Source organism: Arachis duranensis, chromosome 7 (assembly GCF_000817695.3).
Source record: "Arachis duranensis cultivar V14167 chromosome 7, aradu.V14167.gnm2.J7QH, whole genome shotgun sequence".
NCBI lineage: Eukaryota > Viridiplantae > Streptophyta > Magnoliopsida > Fabales > Fabaceae > Arachis > Arachis duranensis.
This window is the reverse complement of record NC_029778.3, coordinates 5,973,004-5,999,058: the sequence shown is the minus strand read 5'-3', so window position 1 is coordinate 5,999,058 and position 26,055 is coordinate 5,973,004. Positions and strand designations below refer to the sequence as shown.

The 26,055-nt window shown below is 34.7% G+C and overlaps 4 protein-coding genes and 1 pseudogene across 21 annotated transcripts; 4 read left to right on the top strand and 1 right to left on the bottom strand.

The window, feature by feature from the left end:
- The first annotated feature begins 2,177 nt into the window (after positions 1 to 2,177).
- Positions 2,178 to 6,932, top strand: LOC107496720 (BTB/POZ and MATH domain-containing protein 5). Its single transcript, XM_016118041.3, has 5 exons — positions 2,178 to 3,001; positions 3,733 to 4,078; positions 5,212 to 5,491; positions 6,161 to 6,322; positions 6,397 to 6,932. Exons 1-5 carry the CDS (start codon positions 2,592 to 2,594, stop codon positions 6,582 to 6,584), a joined length of 1,386 nt encoding a protein of 461 aa, XP_015973527.1. The 5' UTR covers positions 2,178 to 2,591; the 3' UTR covers positions 6,585 to 6,932.
- Positions 6,933 to 8,217: 1,285 nt separating this feature from the next.
- Positions 8,218 to 15,109, top strand: LOC107496721 (KRR1 small subunit processome component homolog). Of its 7 annotated transcripts, XM_016118044.3 has the most exons (13): positions 8,218 to 8,643; positions 10,823 to 11,042; positions 11,827 to 12,253; positions 12,369 to 12,479; positions 13,049 to 13,117; positions 13,277 to 13,333; positions 13,479 to 13,517; positions 13,631 to 13,735; positions 13,831 to 13,913; positions 14,000 to 14,081; positions 14,306 to 14,449; positions 14,563 to 14,637; positions 14,742 to 15,109. In XM_016118044.3, exons 3-13 carry the CDS (start codon positions 11,960 to 11,962, stop codon positions 14,856 to 14,858), a joined length of 1,176 nt encoding a protein of 391 aa, XP_015973530.1. In that variant the 5' UTR covers positions 8,218 to 8,643; positions 10,823 to 11,042; positions 11,827 to 11,959; the 3' UTR covers positions 14,859 to 15,109. The 7 variants fall into 7 exon arrangements, with proteins under 7 accessions (XP_015973530.1, XP_052108053.1, XP_052108051.1 ...); XM_052252093.1 differs by lacking the exon at positions 10,823 to 11,042 and having other exon boundaries at positions 11,893 to 12,253; XM_052252091.1 differs by lacking the exon at positions 10,823 to 11,042 and having other exon boundaries at positions 11,890 to 12,253.
- Positions 15,110 to 18,346: 3,237 nt separating this feature from the next.
- LOC107496709 (uncharacterized) lies at positions 18,347 to 18,961 on the top strand. Its single transcript, XM_016118023.3, has 2 exons — positions 18,347 to 18,496; positions 18,626 to 18,961. The coding sequence occupies exons 1-2, from the start codon at positions 18,396 to 18,398 to the stop codon at positions 18,888 to 18,890; spliced, it is 366 nt and encodes a 121-aa protein (XP_015973509.1). The 5' UTR covers positions 18,347 to 18,395; the 3' UTR covers positions 18,891 to 18,961.
- Positions 18,962 to 19,996: 1,035 nt separating this feature from the next.
- LOC107496717 (pentatricopeptide repeat-containing protein At1g77405) lies at positions 19,997 to 24,859 on the top strand. 12 transcript variants are annotated; one of them, XM_052251986.1, is made up of 5 exons: positions 19,997 to 20,242; positions 20,776 to 20,861; positions 21,040 to 21,244; positions 22,161 to 22,221; positions 23,405 to 24,859. In XM_052251986.1, exon 5 carries the CDS (start codon positions 23,419 to 23,421, stop codon positions 24,757 to 24,759), a length of 1,341 nt encoding a protein of 446 aa, XP_052107946.1. In that variant the 5' UTR covers positions 19,997 to 20,242; positions 20,776 to 20,861; positions 21,040 to 21,244; positions 22,161 to 22,221; positions 23,405 to 23,418; the 3' UTR covers positions 24,760 to 24,859. The 12 variants fall into 12 exon arrangements, with proteins under 12 accessions (XP_052107946.1, XP_052107944.1, XP_052107947.1 ...); XM_052251984.1 differs by having other exon boundaries at positions 20,999 to 21,244; XM_052251987.1 differs by lacking the exon at positions 20,776 to 20,861 and having other exon boundaries at positions 21,094 to 21,244.
- Positions 20,509 to 21,185, bottom strand: LOC107496719 (pathogenesis-related protein 2-like; annotated as a pseudogene).
- Positions 24,860 to 26,055: the final 1,196 nt, after the last annotated feature.

Genomic DNA, 26,055 nt, shown 5'->3' with positions numbered 1-26,055 from the left:
TTTCAAAAAAAAAAAAAAGCACTTTGCAATTTAGCGTTATTTATTTGTGTACCATAAAGAAATAGATCGATAATCATCATTCGCATCCAAACAAAGAACCATTCTTTCTAACCCAAACCCAATGTTATTAATAAAAGTTTCGAAGCCCAAAGCCCAGCCGTTAGAGTTAACAAGTCACTCCACTCTGAGGAGTGTGTGGGTGTGTTGTGTACCTAGGATTGGGAGTTGTCCAATCCATTGGGGTACCTAGGATTGGGGGTTGTCCAATCCACCGACCAAAAACACTCCCTAGTCCCTACTCACATCACATCAGACATGCTCCTACCTTTTTTTATCCACAAAAGCCTAAATTCTACAAACGTTTGTTAACCTTACCTACCTTCTCTTTCTTTCCTTTTTGAACACTTTATTGAGTAAAACTGCTTAACTTGATTCAAATTAAGCTTTCATAGGCTCCCCCTCTTCCAATAATACCCCGCCACGTCACCAGACTTTGCACAAAATCAAGGGCACATTTGACATTTTAATACTTCACAAATTTATAGGGATCATACTATTTTAAAATAAAAAATTAAATAATTTATATCAATAAATTAATTAAAAAATAATTTTACGTAAATATTTTGAATAAAAATTAATTATACGTCCGTTTTAAATATATTTATATAAATTGAATCAAACAATTCAATTTAAACATTTACGTATAAATTAAAAAATAAATATATTTTTTGTCTCTAAAATTTGATAAAAATTTTAAAAATATCCTTAAATTTTATTTTGTTTTAATTTTGTCTCAATAGTTTTCGATTTACATAAAATATATCTAGCTAATTTTTCAAAAAATTTAAGACCAATTTAACAATAATTTCATAAAAACAATCTTTAACCCAATCAAATCAAGCATAATTTTCATGTATTATTGTTAGATTGGTCTTAAATTTTTTGAAAATTTAGCTGTCGAGAATATATTTGATACAAATCGAAAACTTTTAGGACAAAATTAAAATAAAATAAAACTTAGAAGTACTTTTAAAACTTTTATCAAATTTCAGAAACAAAAAATATACTTTACTCTAAATTAAATTAGCTTCATTCAATTTATTATTTATATAAAATATATATAATAAATGGTATCAGTACCTTTTATTAAAGGAATTTAATTATTTTTAATAACAAATTTAAAACTTTACTAATTTTGTTGCATATGCTTTGGAAGATTACACTAAAATCATAACAAACTATATAATATGTGTACTAAAAAATAACTATTATATATTTATATATAAATAAATGTATTATTTTATAATTTAATATATATTCTATATAAATAATTAATTTTTAATATATAAGTAAAATAGTTAAAACCATACTTATTATATAAATATTATTGTAAAAACTATATAAAAGAATTGTTAAAAACTTAAAGTAGATTAAATTCGAAGATTCATTTATTTTAACCTATTAAAATTATGAATTAAGTTAATAAAATTTTAAATGCAGATATTTTATAATAAAGACGTTGTTAAAGTGATAAAATGAAAAATTAATTAATATTAATTTTATAATTTTTATAAATTATGTATTTTATTATCTTAATTTAAGGACCAATTTAGGTATAACTTAATTAAATGCTTTTGAAAAAAACTTTAAAATATAAGAATTTATATTAAAAGTAACTTATAAATAAGTTAATTTTGTGTTTAAAAAATTATTATAAAAATATATATTTTAAAATTATATAATAAATAAAAGTGATAAAATAATTTTTAAAAAAATTTCAAAAATTCTTAAATAATTTTTAAAATAATTAAAAACATATGTAAAAAATTGTGTCAATCATCGTTAATATGACTTTTCAAAAATTAAAAGCCAAAAAATAATTCTTAAAACTTTTCAAATTAATCCTAAAATAATTAACTTTATGGCTTTATTAACTTCTTTCTTCTTACTTCTTTTTTGGTGAATGAAAATTTAAAACAATTAAGTAAAAAAAAAGTCCTAAAAAACTAAAAAGACACACGCGGATCCCTTTGAGCTAATCTCAAATTTCTTTTAAAACACTAGAAGGTCTACATTCGACCTCAACGCTGTCTTAAACTCTTACTTCTTTGCTCTAGAAAATCTTACTCTTAAAATTTCTATACACATACATACAATTAATTTTAACGTAATTTGATTAGTTCGAAATTTTATTACTATCAATTTTTTAATTTCAAAAATTTTCCCCCAATGACGTCAACCACCGTTACCTCAGAAGTCTCCAGACCGTGACGACTGACGCACCCAATTCAATACCAATCTCAAACCCAAAACTCTTACTCTTTTCTTCTGCCTTCCCAGAAAAAAAAAAAGAAAAACAAAATTAGAAAAAAAGAGAGTTAAATTAAATAAAAGCAAAATTGGAATTTAGATTCCAAATTCCTCAGATTCCCCAAATCCAGTTCACTTTCGTTTTTATTTCCATTTCAACTTCAATTTAATTTCATTTCCCGTTCAGATTGAGCTGAATTCGTTCTCCGTTGTCGTTTCGTTTCGCACCGAAATCGCATGAATCTGCGATTCTGATAGCAGATAGCTAACAACCAACCGCCATGGCCGGAACCTCGACGACGCCGGAGAAGTCGGCGACGGCGATGGCGCTGATGTCTCCGACGACCTCGCGGTCGGTGACGCAGACGGTGAACGGCTCACATAAGTTTGTGATCCAGGGTTACTCTTTGGCGAAGGGTATGGGAATCGGAAAACACATCGCGAGCGACGTTTTCTGTGTCGGAGGTTACCAGTGGGCGATCTACTTCTACCCCGACGGGAAGAATCCGGAGGATAACTCAGCTTACGTTTCGGCGTTCATCGCTCTCGCTAGCGAAGGAACCGATGTGAGGGCGCTTTTCGAGCTCACGCTTGTTGATCAGAGTGGACAGGGAAAGCATAAGGTCCATAGCCACTTCGATCGGTCGCTTGAGAGTGGACCTTACACCCTCAAGTACAAGGGAAGCATGTGGTAGGGTTTTACGGATTCTCGATTTTTCTTTTTCCTAGTTTATATATGAATCCTATGACAATTCTATTGTGTTCCGAGTTTGATTTTGCTTTTCTTTTCTGTTGGTTTGCGGTGATATTTAGTTCGATTTTGATTTTTCATGGTGTTTGTATGTGTAATGAAGCTTATGTTGCATATGTGAGGAGAAATTAGGGATTATCTGGCCTCAGTTTCATGATTATTTCCTCCATTCTGCAATATTCTTAACTTTGTATATTTGATACGCTCATAATTCAATGTTTGTGGATACAAAATGATGGTGTGAGGAGAGAATAATTTTTTATATGATAGAAGTGGAGTTGGAATGTAACATTGTCATCTCAAAGTGAGTTCATTATTGTTCTTCCTTAGACTTAGAGGCACAGTTCATTATTGTTCTTGATTGGGTCGTTCTTGCTCATAATTAACTCAATTGAAAACATTATACTGGTCAGAATAGTATTTATTGTAATTTATATGGATAATTGTTATTTTTGCCGTGTCTTGTGATGCACAAATCGAATGCTTAACGGAAAAAAAACGCGCGTTCCATTAATTCTGTCCTTTTTAGTGTCTTCGATACATCATCATATTCCTTTTTGTTCCTCTTTATGCCAATTAGACGCTGAAATGGATGCTGGGTTAATGCGAAAAAAAGTACTGTGCTATTTTGATGATTGTGAAGTGATGATAAAGTTTATCTATTCTTGCAGGGGGTACAAGCGGTTTTTCAGACGGTCTGTGCTTGAAACCTCTGATTTTCTTAAGAACGATTGCTTGAAAATCAACTGTACAGTTGGAGTTGTGGTTTCAGCTACAGATTGTCCGCAACTTCACTCTATCAGTGTACCAGAGTCAGACATCGGATCTCATTTTGGTATGCTATTGGAAAATATGGAAGGGTCAGATGTTACTTTTAATGTAGCTGGGGAGAAGTTTCCTGCTCATAAGTTAGTGTTGGCTGCTAGATCCCCTCAATTTCGTTCGAAGTTTTTCGAAGGCTTAGATGCGGAAAAGCGAGAGATCACAATATCAGATTTAGAACCTAAGGTTTTTAAGGTAAAAACGTATTATTTTGGTCCCCTTCCTGATTTTCTTTCATTCATGGCATTGAATTTGGCTAGGATTTACTTTCAGTTATTGTGTTTTCGTCTGAGTTCTTTTGCTAGACTTTGTGATTTTCTATATAGAAATATGATATTACAGGAATTAAGGGAGAAAATACAGATAAAGTTTTCAAATTGCAAAAAGATAAGCCTTTTTAAAAAATAAATAGCTGTTTAGTATGAAATGAGGATATACGAATGAATGATGTGGCACATCAGTCTTTCCATATCCAGTCACGATTGTTGTCAAATGTAGAAAGAAACAGCCATTCTATTTTATTTTCCCGCCTTTACTGATTTTGCGGATGCCATGTGATTCTGTACGTCACTAGTATATGTACGACCCGCGCGATGCTCGGGCTGATTAACTGATCCATTGAAAATTGAAGGTTACCATTTCTGTTTGCATAAAAAACATTAAAAATATAAGGTAAGCCAATATATAGACGCAGCACGTGGCTTTGAAAATGAACTTGTTAAATGATTTTGCTGTTCATTTTTTCGCTAGAGAAGAAAGAAATAGTCTGCCCAAGGCAAAAAAACCTACCAAGTACATGTCTTTTCCAAAGGAGAGAGTTTTTTCAACACATAATAAAATTTAGAACCCACAACAAAACACATCTACACACCCTTCACAGTAAAAAACTTATATAAGAATTAATAGTTGCCACATGCCCCCTGTCAGAGTTGTTTCGATTGTGCTTTTGTACATCATTTGTCAAAATCTTTTAGTACCACATTTAAAAATATATGTTTAAGATACTATGCAGAACTGATTTAATCATAAGAAAAATCTCTTTTGCATTTGGATATAATTATTAAAATTGCTTATACTTTTAATAAATCTCCCTTCTTCTGCATCTCTTAAAACCAGAATTTTCTTCTCACATGCATCTCAGAAAAGAAAGCAGAACATTAAATTATTTTCTAATCATGATTTTTCTCTGTAAAAGAAGCGCTTATAAAAGCAGTCTGCAACTCTCCATAAACTCAGAAAAAATATTTTTGAAAGTATTTTTCTTGCAAAATAGGTACAAACATTATGCACCCTACCTAGGTATCCTAATTTTCCTTTTACTTTTGCAGGCCATGCTGCACTTTATCTATAGGGATACCCTTACAGAAGAGGTGGACATGGTTCCATCTACCACATATAGTGATTTTCCAGCTTCGGATACATTGAAAGGGAAGTTGTTAGCTGCAGCAGACAAGTATGGCTTGGAGAGGCTTAAACTGATGTGTGAATCTTGTCTTTGCAAGGACATTTGTGTGAGTTCCGTGGCCAATATTTTGACTTTGGCTGACAATTGCCATGCTACAGAGTTAAAATCTGTTTGCCTAAAATTTGCTGCTCAAAATCTAGCAGGTATGCTTGATTGTCATCACTTTACCTCTTTCTCAACTTGTAATCATACACACGTTAATAGGGATGATTTCCTTGCAAGTTTTTGTTAGTGATGGCTAACTTAAAATTAGACCTGAAATGAAACATGGTTCGAATGCAGATAAAGTTTCAAATTTAGAATTCCCCCCTTTCTTTTTGTTAGTTTTATTCCACTACTTTCTTTTTTCACTCCTTCCTTTTCCCTTCTTAGTTATTTTTAATTTTCTGTGCTTGCATATTCCAATATAAAACACAGCATCTGGTGAGGGGTTTGTGTTTTGCATTTCGTTTTGTTTGTGTTTTGCATTTCGTTTTGTTTGTTCTTGAGATTTTAGAAAATTATGGATCATGAATTGCTGGGATGACTTTTGTTCCATGCTCTGATTCTGGGGCACAAGGAGCAGTTTCCTTGGCTTAGATGAACACACTGGACACCACAATCATTAGATTTTCATTAGCGTCATAATTAGTTATCAGTATTATGGACTTCCTTGATTCATTTTTCAAACATGTCAGGATACACACACACATACATATACACTTGTAGAGAATCGCGTAAAGAGTTAATTAAAAACATTGACCTTGTTATTTCCTTTACCTTAATTTTTTACATACTTCATATGACGGTTCCTGTTTTGTATGGACTTTTAGCTGTTATGAGGTCAGATGGATTTGAGCATATGAAAGAAAAATGCCCATGGCTACAGTCAGAGATCTTGAAGACAATTGCGGGCTGTGAGAGTGACAATTGCAGCGGAGGGGAAAAATCTCAGAGCGTGTGGGCGCAGCTATCAGAAGGTGGTGACACAAATGGTAGGAGGGTCAGGCAAAGAATCTGATATCTGTTGTCACACACTGGTATCTCTCTGAATCTTTTGTAAATGCAGGTGATCATGCTGATAAAAATGATAAAGGCAAAGGAGAGGGAAAACCCTTTTCTGTCCAACTTCCCAATGTTTCAATGGGTAGTAGTTTAGGAAAAAGAGGTAGACCACTACTAGTGGTATGCGTATGCAGGTTTTTGTTGTCAATGTCACAAGTGATGTGTATGTTGCTAGTGCAGAGAAGTCACTAAAAATGAGCTACCTCTGGAGTAGTAGACTTTTGACACTGAATATACTTTTAGAAGTGGATAATTGGGTTGCTGGACTATCGCTCCTGTCTTCGTTCTAGTTAATTGTGCTATATTTTAACCCTCTTAGCATGTGTTTGTGAGTTTGGGTCTTGAAGGGGAAAAGAGTGAAGGGAAGGGCTTGAGAACCGACTCTGATTCAGTCAAGTCATTCGTTTCTCTCCCTTCTAGTTAGGTGGTGTTGTTGTGTACCATGTACAAAAAATATTCATTTTGTAGCAATCATTTTCTTCATGATAACATTATCACAATTGGTAGTGACTAGCTCACAACATTTTATTTGTACAATAATATATTTCTCTGATATAAGCAATAGATGACTAGGGCCTTATATGGGAATGCTAGTTCTAAGTATTCTGGTTTCAGGCTATTGGAAATTTATGAATTTTAAACTTGAGTAGCCACTTTCTTACTCTTACGGGTCTGCTCAATTTTAGCAGACATTTATGTGCAACTAGTGTTTGGGTATGTGCACGATCGAATTGTACGTGAATCCGGGAATTTTTTGTAATTACTCATTTTATTTTCATCTGAATTCTTCAATAGGCAATGGATAATCTCGGTGGTGGTTGTTTTAATGCATTTTGAAGTTTGATAAGTTATTTCCCCTAATCGAAGAGGAAAAAGAATGGAAAAAGCCATGTGTCTAATTCAAAGAAACAAGTTATTATAAATTATAGTAGAAATTTAGGTGCAGTCAGAAGTTGATAGTCGAGAGAATTTGATAGTTGAGAGCCGTGTGCAGTTGATACTTGAGAGAATGAGAGCCGTTAAATAATTTAATTTGACTGATTTGATTAAATTTTTATCTAACGATTCTTGGTTATTAATTTTCAGGTGCACCTGAGTTTTTACCATAAATTATTTCCACCATCAAAGTTTTTTTTTTTGGTCCCACCATCAAAGATATCTCCATCTTGCTGTTACAACGTTTATCGAATCATCCAACATTTTATAGGCCTAATGCTATAGAATACAAATATATAATGAGCCCGCTAGAAGGTGGACAATTTTCTTGCCAACTATGTAGAAGGAGCTTAAGGCCTTAAGTTCACCCTCCCTCGACTTCATCTTTCTAGATACTGTGCCACAGTACTTGAAGGAGTCCTTACATGATGATGGTAGTTACGCCCCAGTCAAATTTTTATTGGTTTTTTTTCTTTGGGCCTAGATCCCGTTTAGTTCACCAAATAAAAAATAGAATATAATAATTTATGTAGCTAAAATTATAGTTATAATATTTTTTTCGTTACCCTGAATTGTGTGAAAAGTTGTGTGTAATATAAGTATAAATGTACTGTCCGTCAAAAAAAAGTATAAATATACTGAATTTATATACAGAAAATCAAAATCTGACAAGTATTCTGAAAACCGAATTGGACCGGCCGGTTGAACCGAAAACCGGCAAAGAAAATAGTCCGATTTAGTGTGTAAAACGCAAAATCAAAAACCGCTGAACCGGCCGGTTACCGGCAGGTCGGACCGGACCGGAACCTGGCCGGTTTACAGAAAACGACGTCGTTCCTTCCTTGAAAGGCAAAAAGCACGCGTTATCCCCCATTCCCCCTTCTCCAACTCCTTCCTTCAGCAAAGAGCAAACTGCCCTAGCCTCAAACCCTAGCCTCCACCAATAGTTGTCGCGGTCTGTCGGAGTGAGAGACTGCTGCCGCCGCCCATCGCACTCAAGAACTTCCGTCTTCGTGCTCTCGGGCCTCTCGCCGGATCCTCCACGTTGGGTGCTCGCATCTCGCCGTTCTCCTCTGTGCTCGGCTGCTCGCGCCTCCCTCCGCCAGTGAGTGCTCGAGCTGTGCGTGTTGGTTGCTGCTCGTCGTCCGTGGTTGTCTCTGCTCGATTCTGCCTCCCAGTCTCACTCGAGTCTTGTCTCAGTCACTGGCATCTCGTGGTTCGTCTGTCTCGTTGCCGGCGGCAGAAGCAACTCGTGGGGTTGTCTCTTGCTTCGTCGCCTTCCGTGGGGTGGTCGCCGACACGCCGTCGACCGTTGGTGAGTCCCTGCACCATCCTTCCCTGTTCTCTCTTTTTCAGATTTCCCTTCTCCCTGTATTTTTGCATGTTGCTGAATTGCTAATCAAATTTGCCTTGTTGCTAATCTAAATGCTACTGTAAATTGGGACTTTACTTGGATTTGTTAAATTTGTTGCTGTAACTTGAATTTGTGGCTGACTTTGTTGCTTCCCAGTCACAGAATCAGAACAGAATACTTAGTTAGTGCTTGGTTGATTGGCTTTGCTTACTGATTGTATTTGATGATAAATTTTAAATTGATAACTTTTAAATTTTAAATTTGCACTGCCTGTTACTGATTCACTGTTCCTTCAGTACTTTTTGTTGTTGTTAATAATTGTGATGAGCTTTATTAAAATTGGGTTGAAAACTGTTGAATCTTTTTTCATTTTTCATTGTTCTTAACTTCTGTTCTTATTAAAAAATTTGCAATTGGTGATCTTTTGATTTATTATATGCTTCATGTTTTTAATTTCACTCTGCATCTAGGCTTTGAAATCAGTTTATGATAACTGTGATGCAATTATTTAGTTGGATATCTGATGTAATTATTGAGTTCAAGAGATTGAGTTTTTGATTTGCAAGGTGATTTTGGGTTGATTTTTTTATTTAATTTGGTAATGGTGTTTATGATTGGGGTTATCTGGTTTTCATTCTTTTTGAATTTGGTAATAGTGTGATTACTTGTTGCTGTTTGTAATGTTTGTTGCTGAATGATGATTGTTCTTTCTTGCCTCTGTTTAGTAATGTTTATTGAAATTTTGTACTTTTTCAATGCATATTTGTATATGTGTTATTAGTCAAAGTCATGTCAAGGCCATGCAAATTTATTCAATGTAGTTAAGCATTACTTGCCTAGTCCAGTATGTATGTTCTCTGGTTCCCTAGACTAAACATTTTGTGAATTTATGAATATTATAATGTTTCTTGGAGGCAAATTCACAGGGGGAGCATTGTATAATCTCATGTTAGCAACAGACACAAAAATTCACCTCACTACACTATATAATCATGCATCTAAGCTCATAAGTCATATCTATTTCCAGTTAGTTCGTAGTTTTGTACTATACGTGATTTGTACATATCATCGTAAAAGAAAAAATAACACTGGTTACAATTGTTTGCTGAAAATGTGCAAACTTAAGTCATGAAAGTTGTTTGTATAATGTGAGATCTCAATGAATAAGTAGCTTTGCATTGTATTCAATGATTATGTTGTCTGAATGATAGTGTTGTCATGAGACAAAAATGGGTTGAGTTATATTTTAGGATGTTTATTTATAATTTATTTATTATTTTATTTCAAAATGGTTTTTTTCGGTTGAATTAAGGTTAGATCGGTTGGATTAATAAACCAGTAAATCAGTAATTAGAGTGGTTCGATGACTGGTCCGGTCAGAACCTTGCGAAAAGATTAGCTTGTTGGTCTGTTAGCTTTAGTTTCTATAATCAATTCAAAAATTATAATAGAAGATCTTGAAATTTATAATTATCAATTATAAGAATATAATTCAAAATATATCCAAATCTATATTAGATTGTTTTTGAGCTATGGTTATTCTTTGATGTCAGAATCTATTCTAATTTAAAAACTTATAACTTATGGACGTACTACACTTTTACGTTTCTAATAATCTTTGTATTATTGACAGTTGAGTATATAATGTTCTATTCAATTAAGCTATTCTACGAATTCCCAATAAGTTCTTGTTCCTGGTTGTTTTTCTATCTCTTTTTTCTACCTTTCACTTTTTTATTGATGGCTAGGAAAAAAAAATAAAACGGTTGTTTTTCATGGACTTTTTTTTTCTTTTGTCACATATTTCTTTAAAAAATCATAACTTCTATTTTTCTGTTTTGTACAAAAAATGGGAGGAGTATTTTTTATTTATTATTTTAAAAATTTTACTAATTCAATTTTTTTTTATTGAGTAACACACATCATATTTAACTCACTATAATTAGAATTTGTTTCATTAATTACATAACCACGTGATACAACCCAGACCAGGTTATTTTTTACTTTTTTTTAATTTTTAAATGAAACGGCGTCGTACGCCAACTTCAAACCAAAACCCTAACTCTTGTCGCTCATCTCGAAGAACGTCTTTCTCCCTCAATTCTCAGACTTAAACTCTATCTTCTCTCTCACTGCCTAGCCCACTGGAGTCTCTCTCAGTCTCCCTCGCCGGAGTCTCGTCGTTCGTCTTGCGGCCTTCCTCGTCGTCTCACTCGAGTCTCGTCCCTGAGCTCCTCGTTGCTGGAGGAGGAAGCATCTCGTGGGGGTCGTCGCTTGCTTCGTCGCCTTCCGTGGAGTTGTCGTCCCTCGCCGTCTTCTGGTTTCGGGTTCTCTCCGTCGCCGTGGGCCGTGGATAGTTGGTGAGACCCTGCATCATTGCTTCCCCTGTTCTCTCTTTTCCAGATTTCCCTTCTCCCTGTATTTTGAGATGTTACTGAATTGCTAATCAATTAATATGCCTTGTTGCTGATCTAAATGTTGCTTTACATCATGACTGAACTAGGATTTGTTGAATTTGTTTTTGTAAGTTGAATTTGTTGTTGTAAGTTAAATTTGTTGTTGAAAATATCACTGAGCTAATCTTTTGATTGATGAAAATCATCACTGAGTTGAATTTGTTGCTGCCTTGCTGAAATAATTACTTAGCTAAATTTTTTGTTGCTGTTAATCATCATAGTTGAATTTATTGTTGAATAGCAATGAGCTGTATTTGTTGCTGTAAGAATAGGTTTGGTTTTTAGTATTGATTGATTTGATTCTTGCATAAGCAGTATTGATTTGGTATAATTTGTTGAATTTCGTTCTTAATTAGTTTTTAATTTACTTATTGTGTCATGATTTGCTCTCTTTATTTAAATTGAAAAAGTATTTTGTACTGGTGACTAGTTTATTTTCTACTTTTGCATCATTAGTTATGTTTAAGAATTGATACTTGTTTGTTATTAATGTGTTTGTGAATACATGCTTTTGAATTCTTAATTTTAAGCTTATTTTTTATAATTTTATATTTATATTTAATTGTGACCGGATTAACTAGTTCAATCGGTAATCCACCGGTTGAACCAGTGACCCAGTTGCATGATTGGATCGATTATCGGTTTGGTTCTGATAACTATACTTCGTCATTTTTTCCCCTTTAAAAAGGTTTGAGAGAGTTAAAAAAGAACAGAATAACCATCAAATAGTACTCCTCTCCACTTATTCCAGCAGCCACTGAACCCTCCAAAACCCTCGAAACCTCCCACCGCGGCTCCACCGCAAACCCCTAACACCCACCATGGTACGCGATGGCGACGCGACGGACCAAAACGGCGACGCTTTGGTACCACCACTTCCAACCAACGAGAAGCGGAAGGGGAAGCACGACAAGCCAAAGCCATGGGACGAGGACCCTCACATCGATCATTGGAAGGTCGAGAAGTTCGATCCTTCTTGGAACGAAGGCGGCATGCTTGAGGTTAGCTCGTTCTCCACTCTTTTCCCTCAGTACCGGGAGAAGTACCTTCAGGAAGCTTGGCCTTTGGTGAAGTCTGCGCTCAAGGAATTTGGCATCTCTTGCGAGCTCAACTTGGTAAAACCTAATTAATTCTCTTAAGTATTACCACTAAGTATTACCGCTAGGGTTTGAGTATTCATGTGCTTAATTATGGTTTTAAATTTTTGTTTGCAATTTGGAATTTTTATAGGTTGAGGGTTCAATGACGGTTTCCACGACCAGGAAGACGAGGGATCCTTACATTATTGTCAAAGCTAGGGATCTTATTAAGCTTCTTTCACGAAGTGTTCCTGCTCCTCAGGTATTCGATATTGTGTTTATCTTAAAGCTATGAATAGTTTATAATTGTAGCGGTTTTCTTATTGTTATGTTTTTTTGTATGTGCTTTGTTTGTTGTGCTTCAGCATTGGTGTTTTCTGTTTCTGAGAGTGAATATAAGCCTAGCTTGTATGGTCAAGTACTCAAGTATGTGCAATAAGTGTGTGATTGAATTAGTTTATTTTAGGTTCAAACAATTTTTAATGTAATGCTTTCTGATGGAATCCAAATATGATATAGGAAAACAAGTATTTATTTTACTAGGATAAGAAGTTTCAGACTATTGAAAAAGGTTTTTTGAAGTGAAAAATATGACCCCCGAAGGTCCAGTGTTAAGTGCTGTTCTCATAAGCTTGAGTCTATAGACCTAAAAGGAGTGACTTCTTTTGAAAATTGATAAACTGATAAAAACCTATGACATAGCATACTAGCATTGTTGTCTTTGCGCCTAAACAAACTGATGAATTCTGTGTTCTGTGTGATATTTTTTATTTCATATATTTGTACCTGGTGCTGCATTTTGGTTCTTATGTTGGGCTCCGTTGATTTCAGGCAATCAAAATACTTGACGATGAAGTGCAATGTGACATCATTAAAATTAGTGGCTTGGTTCGCAATAAGGTAATTTCTACGTTGCATTGCCTGAATTTCTAGCCGCCTTTGCAGATTCTCTCAATTTTCCCCTAGATTTTAAGAGGGTTTGCTAGATATTATTTCTGCTTGTTCAGGTGGTATATATATTGTCTAGTGAAGCTGAAGCCTTTCAATTGACTTTTGCAGGAGCGTTTTGTAAAAAGAAGACAACATCTTGTGGGTCCCAATTCTTCCACATTGAAGGTATGTTGTTTTTTTAAGGATTTTGATTTTTCTCGACTCTGGGATGGATTCTTTGTTAGCTCTCTTCCAAGGTCTTCATATTCATACTGCTGGTTGTTGATTTCGCCTTTGTAACTCACTTCTCTCCCACTATATTATTGTGTAGGCCCTTGAAATACTCACAGGTTGCTACATTCTTGTCCAGGTAATTTTTAATTGTTGCTCTAGATTGTTAAGATGGACTTCAACTTGATCCAAGATTTGGGTGGACTAGAGAATGAACTGACTTCTTTTGAATTTTTGTTCTCAATTCCACAGGGAAATACAGTTGCTGCAATGGGTTCATTTAAAGGCTTGAAGCAAGTAAGGAGGATTGTTGAAGAATGCATGCTGAATAAAATGCATCCTGTGTACAACATTAAGGTTAGTGTACTTGTATTTTCTGTAGACTAATTTTATTGTATGAAACTTCAGGTATCAAAAATTTCTCAAATTTCCCCTCTTTTTCACATTGTCAGGTTCTTATGCTGAAGAAAGAACTTGAAAAGGATCCGGCCCTTGCACAAGAAAACTGGGATAGGTTTCTTCCAAAGTTCAAGAAGTATGCCTGCATTCATTTGATATTTTGTATTAACATTCATAGTACCCACACTCTGCTGCAGCTTTATGACACCACACCTTTTGTAGGAAAAATGTTCAGCAAAAGAAGGTTAAATCTAAAGAAAAGAAGCCATATACTCCTTTCCCGCCTCCTCAACAGCCCAGTAAGGTGAGACAATGACTACCATCTCCTGTCATGTTGGATTTCATTCTATCATTGCTTAGTATAATCTCTTCTGACCTATTGACCCCTTCTAGCATCACTTCCAACCTCCTGCCTTTGTTCCCCTTTTCTCAGGAGTTATGTTCATACGAGTTTTAAATTGTGTTTGTTCTGTTCTTGTCTTGACATCCTGTGGTTTGTTGTTAATTTATGAATTGATGGTGTTTCAGGTTGATATTGAATTAGAAACTGGAGAATACTTCTTAAGTGCTAAGAAGAAATCAGCAAAGAAATGGCAAGAGAAGCAGGAGAAGCAAGCGGAAAAAACTGCTGAGAACAAAAGAAAAAGAGAAGAGGCCTTCATTCCACCCAAGGTTTTTCTCATATTTCTTTTGCAATATCCTCTACTTTTCGATACAAATTTTGCCGTGCATATTGTTTTTAATGTTCTTTATTGCATTGTAAAAATTTTATTTGCACTCTTCAGGAACCTGCAAAGCCGGTGGATAAATCTGAAGATGCTAATAATAATAATGTAGCTGACATGGCAAAGTCCTTAAAGGTAACTTCAGCAGAATTTCCATTTTGCCAAAATGAATGTCGAACTAGGAGTGTCTCTTGAATGTGTTATCATCTAACTTGAATCCAAATTTGGTTTATCAACAGCAAAAAGCAAAGAAGCTAGGGATGCGCAAATCCGAAGAAAACATAAATGCTGAGACATACATCATAGGATCATCAGAACAACCATCAGGAAAGAAATCAAAGAAGCAAAAATCTTAGTTAACATCTGATCCTTTGGAGATGGAAGATGGGCTTGTGGATTGAAATCGATCCCAAAAATTCGTCTCTTAGAAAAGTTTTGACACTAGTGTGCAAGTCTATGGACATTGCTGCCGCAATTTGTCGAGAAAGTGTGAGTGGGTTGCATTGTGTCTCACTCGTTCTTGCCTAATTAGATTGTAACATGTACGACAATGATCCCTTTTCAAAATGTATTGGCCAAAATGGATCTTTTCAATTTTTCCTTTTAATTGGTGTTATTAAGTGTGATTTTTTAATATATAATATCTCTCAAATTTTTAGTTTCCTTAAAAATATACACTAAAATTAGCTAAAAAAATCAGTTATCAATGTAGAGTATACATTGGAGTATAAAACATATTAAAAGTAAGTTAATTATACAGGTGATTTTAATCGCTGAATTTGGTGTGCAAATAATACTTTTTTTAAAATATATAGTGTGATAATATTATATTTGACAATATCAATTGACAATCTATTCTTTTCTATTTTAGTATTTTTATCACTTACCACATCATTACAAGGTTATTTAAAACAAGAGTAAAAGACAAATTTGTCCCTAATTTTTTTTTTTCGACGGACATTTTCGTCCTCGAGAATTAGAAAATACATTTATGTTCCTGGCCCTTTTAAAATGTGTACAAATTTACCTCTCCATTAAAGTGTCTTTGTTGGGCTCAACGAAAAATACTGACGTGTCTCCCGTGACACTGACCTGGCCGTTACAGGAGCACACGTTGCATGTAACTTTATAAAACATAACTTTATAAAACAGGACATATTAGTCTTACGCCAAAACGTGTAGCTACAGGACATATTAGTCCTCTCGCCCTAAAACGATGTCGTTTCAAAACAGGACATTTTCCCCTTACTACCTCTTCTACCATCACCTACGCTGCCCCTCCTTTTCTTGTTTTGCATCATTATATATGATTGAATGTCAGAATTGAATTTGCCATGGGAAGATGAAAGTGCTTAATTTTGGAGCGCTTTACATTCTTAATTTAGGGTTTAACTGAGTTCTGATTTTTCTGTGGTTGATGGCAGAGTTTGCAAGAAAGGGCTGAACCAATTGATGTAGGAGGAGGAAGTTCGCCCGGTGTTCCTCACAATTTAGGGTCTTATCTTCAACAACAGGGATTAGACCCTCCTTCAAGCTACCCTGTTCCCGAAGCTGGACTAGTTTCTATGGATGACTTGGCTTTTTCTTCCGGTCCCAACACATGTCAGCTGAAGAGAAGAAAGAGCTTCTTGTAGTTGCACGAAACAGTCTTGAATTGCTATCTAGCATAATAAATTCTGAGACAGAGCCCAAAACCTTGAAGGTCTAATTCCTATCTAGTATAATAAATTGGTGTTTTATTCACTACATCATGGAGATTTTGTATGTTCTATATATTTGTGAAGATTGAAATGTTGTAGATAGAAAATGATGTGTCCCCCCTCCCCCCCATGTAATCCAGTTTGTGGGATAACATTTTCTTGATAGAATTTATAATTTTATCGTTCCTTCGCAGAAAGATTTAACTCTCAGTTTGCTAGACAAGTGCAAGCACTCAGTCTCTATCATGAAGGAAATTGCGGAAAGCACCACAGATGATGAAGAGATACTTTTTGAGACTTTGTATCTTAATGATGAGTTGCAGCAGATAGTTTCCAAGTACAAGGAGTTGGAGGCTGCTCAACGGCCTGTGGCACAAGAGCCTCCAAATGTTGACACTGCAAAGCATGATGCGGAAGCTGTTCAAAATCCTATTGAACTTCCTAAACGATTTGAAGAGGATGAGTCCGAAGAGTTCGAAGCTGCCCAAAAACTTGAAAGAAAGCTTCCCAAAAAGTCCAACGGTGTTGAAGCCAATGTAACCAATGGGGAGGGTCATCATGTTGAAACCACAATACTAGATGAGGCACACGAGAAGGACAACGCCGAATCAAAGGTTCCGAGCCAAACCCTTGCTTTCTTCAACGGGTCTCTGATTTTGGCGACGAATCTTCCCCACAGTCTCTTCCTCGCGCTGCGGTATCTAACTTCTTTTAATACTGGCATCGGTCCTGATCCGTTTACCTCCGCCGCTGCAACCGCCGCCGTGGGTTTCAGAGCCGCAACTCCTCTGCCTCTTCCCATACCAATGGCTTTGGTTTTCAATATAAAAAAGAGTAATTTGGTGATGTCTTAAGGAACAGAGCGGAACTCAGATTCGGAAACGATGAAAAGAATCAAGCTTTGAAATCAAATAAGCATTTCAGTGTATGAAATTTTGATGGGTCATTCACACTGATTTCCAAGAAAGAAAGAGGGAGAAAGAAAGAAAAGCAACACCTTTTTTTTTATCTTCTTCTTTGTTCTTTGAATATTTGTCTTTATTGTTGGGTGTGGTGTAGAGGGTGCGCATGGGAAGGGGAGTGGAGTGCGTTAGGGTAAGCGAGGGTATGGAAAGGGATGGGAATAGGGCAAGGAAAGGAAGGGCAGCGTAGGTGATGGTGGAAGAGGGAGTCAAGGGAAAATATGTCCTGTTTTGAAACGAGATCGTTTTGGGGCGAGAGACTAATATGTCATATTTTAAAAAAGTTACACATTTTGGTGTGAGAGAACTAATATGTCCTGTTTTATAAAGTTACATGCCACGTGTGCTTCCGTAACGGCCAGGTCAGCGCCACGGAGCTACGTTAGCATTTTTCATTGAGCCCAACGAAATCACTTTAACGGAGGGATAAATTTGTCCGCATTTTAAAAGGGTTAGGGACATAAATATATTTTCCAATCTTCAAAGACGAAAATGTCCAAAAAAAAGGTTAGGAACGGATTTGTCCTTTACTCTTAAAACAAAGAAAGCAAAAAAAGGAAAAAAGATTTAAAAAGATTAGTTTAATTTTCTTCTACCAAAGTTAGCAGTAATTAATTTACCTTCAATGTAGGCAAAGTTGCGAATTTATAGCTCGTATAATTAGTTTACGTTATTTGATGCAAATACACTTTTGAGCATATTTCTTTGGAATAAAAAATAAAACTAGTCTTGAGATTTTAAGATATTTATCTTTATAGTTGTCAAAATTGTTTATCTAATCAAAATTAAAAATCAATTAAAGTTTTAAAAATTTGGATTAGATTAATCTTTATTTAAAAAATTACATGAATGTAAATGGATGGTTACAATTACATAATTCGATCTAATTTTAGAGTTTTTTTTAATTTAAAAATCAAATCTAAAGAATCTTATTCAAATTACAACTACTTATGAAAGAATCTTTTTATTTATTTATTTATTTTTTCCATATTGTTAGTACCAATTATTTATTTAAAAAATAAATAAATAAAAATCAATCTAGAAAGGTGGAATGTGTTATTTTAGAATCAAACAGAATCTTTGTTATTGTTATATATAGTGTGAAACTGTTGAACATATCAGTATATCACACATAACCTAATCAAAGTCTCATTCCTTGGTTCCCAAGTACTCAACAGAAAGCTATATTTATAGCCAATTCTCAATCCTTTCTTCAACTTGACAAGTGACAATGACAAAGACGGAGATACAGAAGGACAAAGAGTGGTGCGACCATTGTGTGAAGTTTTCCCAAGTCAAACGCGAAACCTACTCTAGTGATTTTTGGTCCAAGTAAGTATAGTATGTACATATATATATATATATAATTCATTCATCAACAGTTTTAAATTAATTATGATTCAGAAAAATTTTATTATACTCATGATTTCACTATGTTTTCCAACGTTGTGTGTGTTATAGTTCTTGTAATACATGTGGGAGGATTCTATCAGATTCATCACTAAGGGGCTTCCCACTCCCAATATCCTTTCGAGTGAGTATGAAGAGGAGACACAAAAGCGGTTCCGGAAGAAGAACAAAGAAGGCAGTGGATAAGCATAATCATGATGATATGGAACAAGTGGAGAAGAAACAAGGATTAAAATCAAAATCCAATGATGATAAAGATGATGATGGAATTGATGATACAGGAACAGATTGTGCAAGTTCTGTAACTCGTTCATAATTTTTTCCAGTTTAACTAACTAGGAGTATAGTCAAGTGGAGCCAGTTGAAAAATAGGTTAGTTATTTTATAACCTCCCACTATCTTAATGTTTAAAATGTTAAAATTAAAAATAAAAAGAGATTAATTTAAATTGGCTTATATTATAATTAACTTTTTAGACTTTTTTTTTTCCTTTCTGTACTCATTACTTTGTTATTCCCAATTTTTAACAAATTTATATTAATTAAGTGTGACTAATATTGCGGTGTTTTAATGTAAATTGCAAGGTCTTTTATTTATTCATTTTGTTCAATTATACTATATTATTTATTTGGTCAGTAGAATAAATGATGTAAAGTGAAATATATCAATAAAATAAAACAGTACGAATTTAATTATTAAAAAAATTATTATTCTTATTTATTTTTTATTTTAAATTTTAAACTCTAATTCCTAATTCATGTATAAGGTTTATTTTGGATTTGTATCATCTACACTTAAATAGTTTCTTTTTCATATTTATTCTCGAAATTCAAATTTGAGAGGATCCAAATCCGTTTAGTCTTTATTGTAAAATCAAATCGAATTTTGTAACAACCGACTTTAAAACTGAAAAAATTATATTATTTTAGAATTTTTTTATTAAATCAATCGGTTCGGTTCGATTTATGATAGATTCGTAAAAAATTGAACCAAATCGAACAGAAATAACACATATTCCAACTTTGACTTGTCTCTTCTGTAATCATTAGCCTTCAAACAGTGCAATCAAGTTAGGTTAATTTAATGGTTATTTTATTAGCATTTGTTTGAATAAATTTATAAGTAATTTTTTTATTTTTAACTTATGAAAAAAATATTATTAATATCTAGTACGATTTTTAAAATTAAAATATAGCTTTTTAATAAATTATTTTAGTGTTTATGAAAAAAATAATTTTTTTTAAAATAAAATACTTTTAAAATTAAAAATTCAAACATAAAATAACTTATTTATAAATTATTTTTAATATAACCATCTATTTAAATTATTTTTTTTAAATTAATTAAATTATTTACTCAAATTAAACCTTAGTTTTCGAGGGGAAAAGAATAACGCGTTGCTGCTTGCTGGTCTCTCTCCTCTTTTTTGTTACTTTCATTCAAAGAAAACACAAAGGGAAAACCCTAGCTAGCCTCCATCGCCGCCGAACGGAGTGACCCATTGCCGCCCCCCGTGGCTGTCCGAGGAGTCTCTCTTTGTACTGTCGGCGTTATCCAAGTCAAATCCCCTGTTCGATGTCTTCTTCCTCGCTCGGCGCCCATCCTCCATTGGATTCGTCCTGCTCGCGGTCGTCCTGTCGCCATCGTCTCGTCGCCATTGTCTCGAAGGTCAGTGGCTTTGGTGTGCACTTGTTCTTCGATTTTCGTTTTATTCTTTGAATCTCTGTTCTGAAATCAACAAATCATTGAATGATTATAGGGTTTTGTGTTTTCTTGAAATCATTGATTTGCTCTGACTTTGGTGTTCTACTGTGGGTTCTGGGTTCTGGTGTGTTGTTGTGTGTTTTGCGGCTCTGCTGTGCTGTTGCTTTGTGTTTTTGTTGAAATCGTGAATGATTATTTGATTTTTGGGTTCTGGCTTTGCTCTGCTGCTGCTGCTGCTGCTTTGTGTTTTTGTTGAATTTGTAGATGATTATTTAATTATTTAGCTCAGGGTTGTGTGTTTTGTGTTTTGTGTTTTAGATTATATAGAAAAAAACCAATTACTTGAAACACTTGCACACAAACATGCCCAGAAAAAACAACTGCAACATTGAACAAAGTGTTCTAATATTGAGCAGGATTGGCCAAGTCGTAACCCTCAATAGCCTTGAAGAGAGCTTCACCCTTGGCCTTACCCTTCTTCATGTCTTCCTTGTCAGGCTTCGCATCTCCTTTGGAGTGGAACTTCACACTCAGCTTCCCAATGGATTCTCCATTGGGTCCTTCTACCAACAACGCTGTAGTTGTATGCATAGTTAGCCTCATCTATTGCCTCCACTTTGTGCAATATAAACTTGCTTTCTCCATCTGCATATATATCATTATTATCACAATTCACAACTATGATTATCTCATATATAGTATGTTTACTGAATTGAATAGTTACTGACCCTCGACAATGGTGAGTTTCTTGATGGTTCCAGGACCACCGTTTCCCTCAACGATTTCAACACTCTTGATGTCATCAATAATCTTAGGGGTGATAGAATCCACATCCTTCATAGCATTGTAAAGTTTGGCAGGGGGGCACGGGGGAGGTGATTGCATCCTCAAATGTGAAGACGGCCATGATTGTGAATTAAGAAGCTAAGGGAAGGAATCAAAGGAATGAGAAGTAGATGGTAATAGGTGAGGTTAGCTTTGTAGTGTGTGTTTGATGAGCAGAGGAATGACTTCTATTTACTTTTAGGCTTTTAGCTGCTGGGAGAGTAATACTAATATGCTGTTGCTGTGTTGTGCAATTTTGTGACTTAATTATGCTCAGATAGATAGATTAGTTTATAGTTAGATTAGATTGTGATTGTTTTGATGGTTTATTGATTTCAGTTATGGATGATAATATTAATCATGGAGCAATTCTTGATAATAATACATCTATGGATAACAATTTGTCTACCTCCTGTGTCGAATGATGTTGTTAATCCCAATCCTCCTAGTTCTAAACTTCCAACGATAGTCACTCATAAGCTTCTTCTATATTTTAGGATGTTTATTTATAATTTATTTATTATTTTATTCTAAAACGGTTTTTCCGATTGAACTACGGTTGGACCAGTTAGACCAGTAAACTAGTGAACCAGTAATCAGAGCGGTTTGATGACCGGTCCGGTTCTTGGAACCTTGGTTTATACAGTAATTTATTGCCCAGTATCAAACAGTAAGTTTTAGATTTGCCGCGGACTAATTCTTGACAAGAAATATGCGAAAAAAACCCTCTGAATCAGAGCTTCCAATCTCCCATTCCATCCCACCCTCCCCCTGTCCTCTCACTCTCTTCTCCCATTGAATCTGATTCACTCCCACCGTCTCACTCCCTCTCCATTCTTACCAGCGGCTCTCACTCTCCTCACTCCTCACTCCGTCCCCGAGCAGTCCATGACGGAGCTTCCTCTCCTGCTACTGTCTTCCTCGGAGATTAGTATTTTATTTATTTACTTTTTCTATTTTGAAAATAACCTTCTCTGAATCTCTGTTGCTCTCTTATTTTTTCTCTGATTCTTTTTTCTCTTAATTAAGCCCTGACTATAGTTATGTATGAATATAGTTCTACACTGATAAGAAGGTCTCTTTTGTCGGAGCGTTTGGGAAGATTTCTTCAATTTAATGTAATGATTTCTTCTCTCTTTCAATCTCTTCAATTTAGTCGATATGAACTTTGCTGTTTTTTAAATATTCAAAGTCTGTTAGCGTATTGGTGTATGAAAGTTAATTGTGTATTTGGCTAATTGGCTCTATAATTTTATCTTCAGTTAGGTAGTCAATTTGTATTAACCATGTAAGTTTTATTATACTTAAAAGTGTAGTTATTATTGGTGCTATAAATATAATTCTTATTGTTATTGCTGCTACAAATGAATGATGTGAAAGAACGCTTTCTTAGCTTGATATTGTTGTTGAAGTGAATTGAGGTGTATGTTGTTGCTTTGGTTTTTTATCTTAGTTGTTGACTTCTTGTTTCAATTTTTTTATTCTTGAAGCTTATATGTTTCAATAGCTTGATGAAAAATCTTGAAGCTCGATAGTTGAATGTGTCTAATTTGGCAAAACTAGCTATTCTGCTACTAATATGCAGAATTTCTTGGTGTTCATTTTTGTGACAGGATTTTATTTAGTTACTTAAATTTTTTAGTGTATAGATGTTGTTTATAAGACATTTGTATCTTGAATTTTGGATGTGTGGTACTCATTATTCTTGTTTATCGAACATTTGGATTTGAGAATGTATATGATTTCCTATCAATTAAGATTTAAAAACCGATAAAATCGACCGAACCAAATCGCTTTTGGTTCGGTTTGGTGGAAACAACACAACCGATTGGTTGATATCTTGTAGCAACCGAATTGGTCAGTTCGGTTCCAAAACCGAATTGATAAAACCTTTGGTATATAAATTGATAGTTTACACTGCACTATATATTTCCATTTACTGATTTTCCAGAAGAATTTCCATTTACACAGCACTATATATTTGCAAGCTAGTTATTTTAATATTTCTTTGTTGGATTGAGTATAACTATAAATAAAACCTTTGGTATATAAATTGATAGTTTACATACTCCTAAAATATAGTTCTGTTCTACGTGGCTTTTAATATGCTTTGTAGGCTTACTAACTGCTTCCACCTATTTCAAGAATCAAGTCCCTAAGACTTGAAGTCAGTTGTAATAAAATCTCTGCTCTTATCGTCCATAGTTTGAATTTCTGATTTGAATAGTTAACCTTGTTTAGGTAGTATTTTTCTTGGATTTAAGATGCATTGTGTATTCTTTTGCATGTCTCTTATTGAAGACTAGAGTTCTTGGATGATGGTAGCAAAGCCTCTGTGGCATTCTCACATACACCTCGTTAAGCAAACACTCGTCGCTATAATCAAAGACCTTCCCTTACATGCTCATCGACCTCCTTCCCCCTCTCCCTCGTGGACAGAAGATGCTGTTTCACAAGTGATTCGGTTCATCCCCTCATGCTTCTTTAGGGCCCCTCGCTCGATTGGCTGCCAAACCAGTTTCCGACACCGCACTCCTCTCCGACAGCGCAACCTCAATGAAGAACAACGAAAGTTCCACCACAAACTCCTTGTGCTTGGCCCTGCTGCACACAGGGACCCCGGCAGGGTCAACCTTGGTCTTCACAAAGCCCTCCAGTTCTTCCGATGGGTCGAGACTCGCTTTGGGTTCCACCACACTGAGGTCACGTGTCGCGAGATGGCAATTGTGTTGGCCAGAGCAGATAGATTCACTGCTCTTTGGGATTTCTTGAAAGAGATGTCTGGAAAAGAGAGTTCCAAGCTTGTGACCACAGAGACCGTTACGTGTTTGATAAAAGTCCTAGGAGAAGTAGGGCTGGCTAATGAAGCATTGTTTGCATTTTATAGGATGAGGCAGCTTCACTGCAGACCGGACATTTATGCTTACAATACATTAATCAATGCGCTTTGTAGGGTTGGGAATTTCAGGAAGGCTAGGTTCTTTCTTGAGCAGATGGAGTTGCCAGGGTTCCGGTGCCCACCGGATACATTTACTTATACCATTTTGATAAGCTCTTATTGTAGGCATGCTACACAAACCGGGTGCAAGAAGGCCACAAGGAGGAGGTTGTGGGAAGCGAATCACCTTTTCCGGCTCATGCTCTTCAAGGGATTTGTTCCTGATGTTGTGACTTACAATGCCTTAATAGATGGTTGCTGCAAGACCTATCGCATTGCTAGAGCATTGGAGTTGTTTGAGGACATGAAGAAGAAAGGATGTGTCCCTAATAGAGTTACTTATAATTCTTTAATAAGATACTTCAGTGCAGTGAATGAGATTGATAGAGCTATTGAGATGTTAAGGGATATGCAGAGGTCGAATCATGGAGTACCCGGTTCGAGTTCATACACACCTATCATTCATGCCCTTTGTGAAGTTGGCAAGGTTCTTGATGCTTGGAATCTTCTTATTGAGATGGTTGATGGAGGGTTAATACCTAGAGAGTATACATATGCATTGGTTTGTGATGCAGTTTGCAAAGCAGGTGAGAGTAGCTTGTTAGAGGATGAAGTTCATAAGAAAATAAAAGAAGGTATTAGGAATAGATACAGGCAAACAATGAAATTCAAACCCATTATGGGTCGCAAGGGGTATCCTGAGATAGAGGACATTTGAATAGTTTGTAATTACATTATTTATACCAAGGTTTCTTGGTCTTTTTTGTGTGCTATCATTGAAAATTTATTTCATAGTTAACAACAGTTTAAACTTTAAATAGTTGTTATAAGTTGGGATATTTATTTGGCTCAATTGTTTATGAAACATTTATGAGGAAATAATGATATAATTCCCTAGCTAAATGTAATGACTAATGAGTAAAAGTAAAGTAGCAAACTCAAGACCCAATTAGGAGAGTAAGAATGTCATCACGCTAACTAAAAACAATAAATTAGAGACAATCACTAGGAATTAATTCACATAAACCATGATTTTTTTCCAATTGCGAGGATTTCAAAGTTGTGTGCATTTGATAACTAGCTTTTCATGAATTCAGAGAGGCCCAACAATTTGGCTTATTCCCTGGCAAGTCATGCTGTCAGTGCCCTATGATTTGTTGTATTTTTTGGATCATTCCTTAAAGGAAATTGGTTTTGTTTCAGGATAATAAAGAAAGAAAAAAAGCAATTGGTTTTAGGGTTTTATTATGGTGGAAAGGTACAATGCAAATGCAAAAAGACATGAATGCATATATGGAGTGACCCCATGTAGATTGATTGAACTTGCATAGTTGTCATTTGTAGTAATTGATGGAATTATGAGAACGTGTTAATGAATTTAAAGTTATTCTATTTTGTTTCTATGTGGAAAGCCATTTACTCTTTTAAGAAGAAGCATACAAAATGTTGTACCAATGAAACTGAATTCTTAAATTGCATATGAATTGGCCAAACTATTTTAAGGATCAAATTTTTTTTTAATGAAAAAATAAATGAATAACATATAATAATTGGTCATGTTATTGTTGACATAATATTTTTTCTATTAAGTGTAAAACACATCAAATCATTTTCTGTATCTAAATGTAAATGTGTTTCATTTTAAATTTTTTGAAACTTCAAAATTTTAATTCTTGATCATTAATCAACTGATATTAGTTTGCTTATGTGTTAAGTTTTTTCAACGAGTGCTAATGTTTAAGTCTCAACGTTATATTTTTAGGTTCTTATAAATATTCAAATATTATGGTTTTAATATAGAACTTTGTTTAATTGCTTTAGATCATGGTAAATATTCCTAATTTTTCTTTTGATCATTATAATTATAAACCTCAATAGTTAACACTAAGCCTAAAGGGAAAAAAATTTCCTTAAAAGATAACTAATGCTTATACTAAAAGAATATTAAAGCGATCCCTTTATCTATTCTATACCTTTTCAATAATTGTAAAAACAACAAATATTATTTGACTCC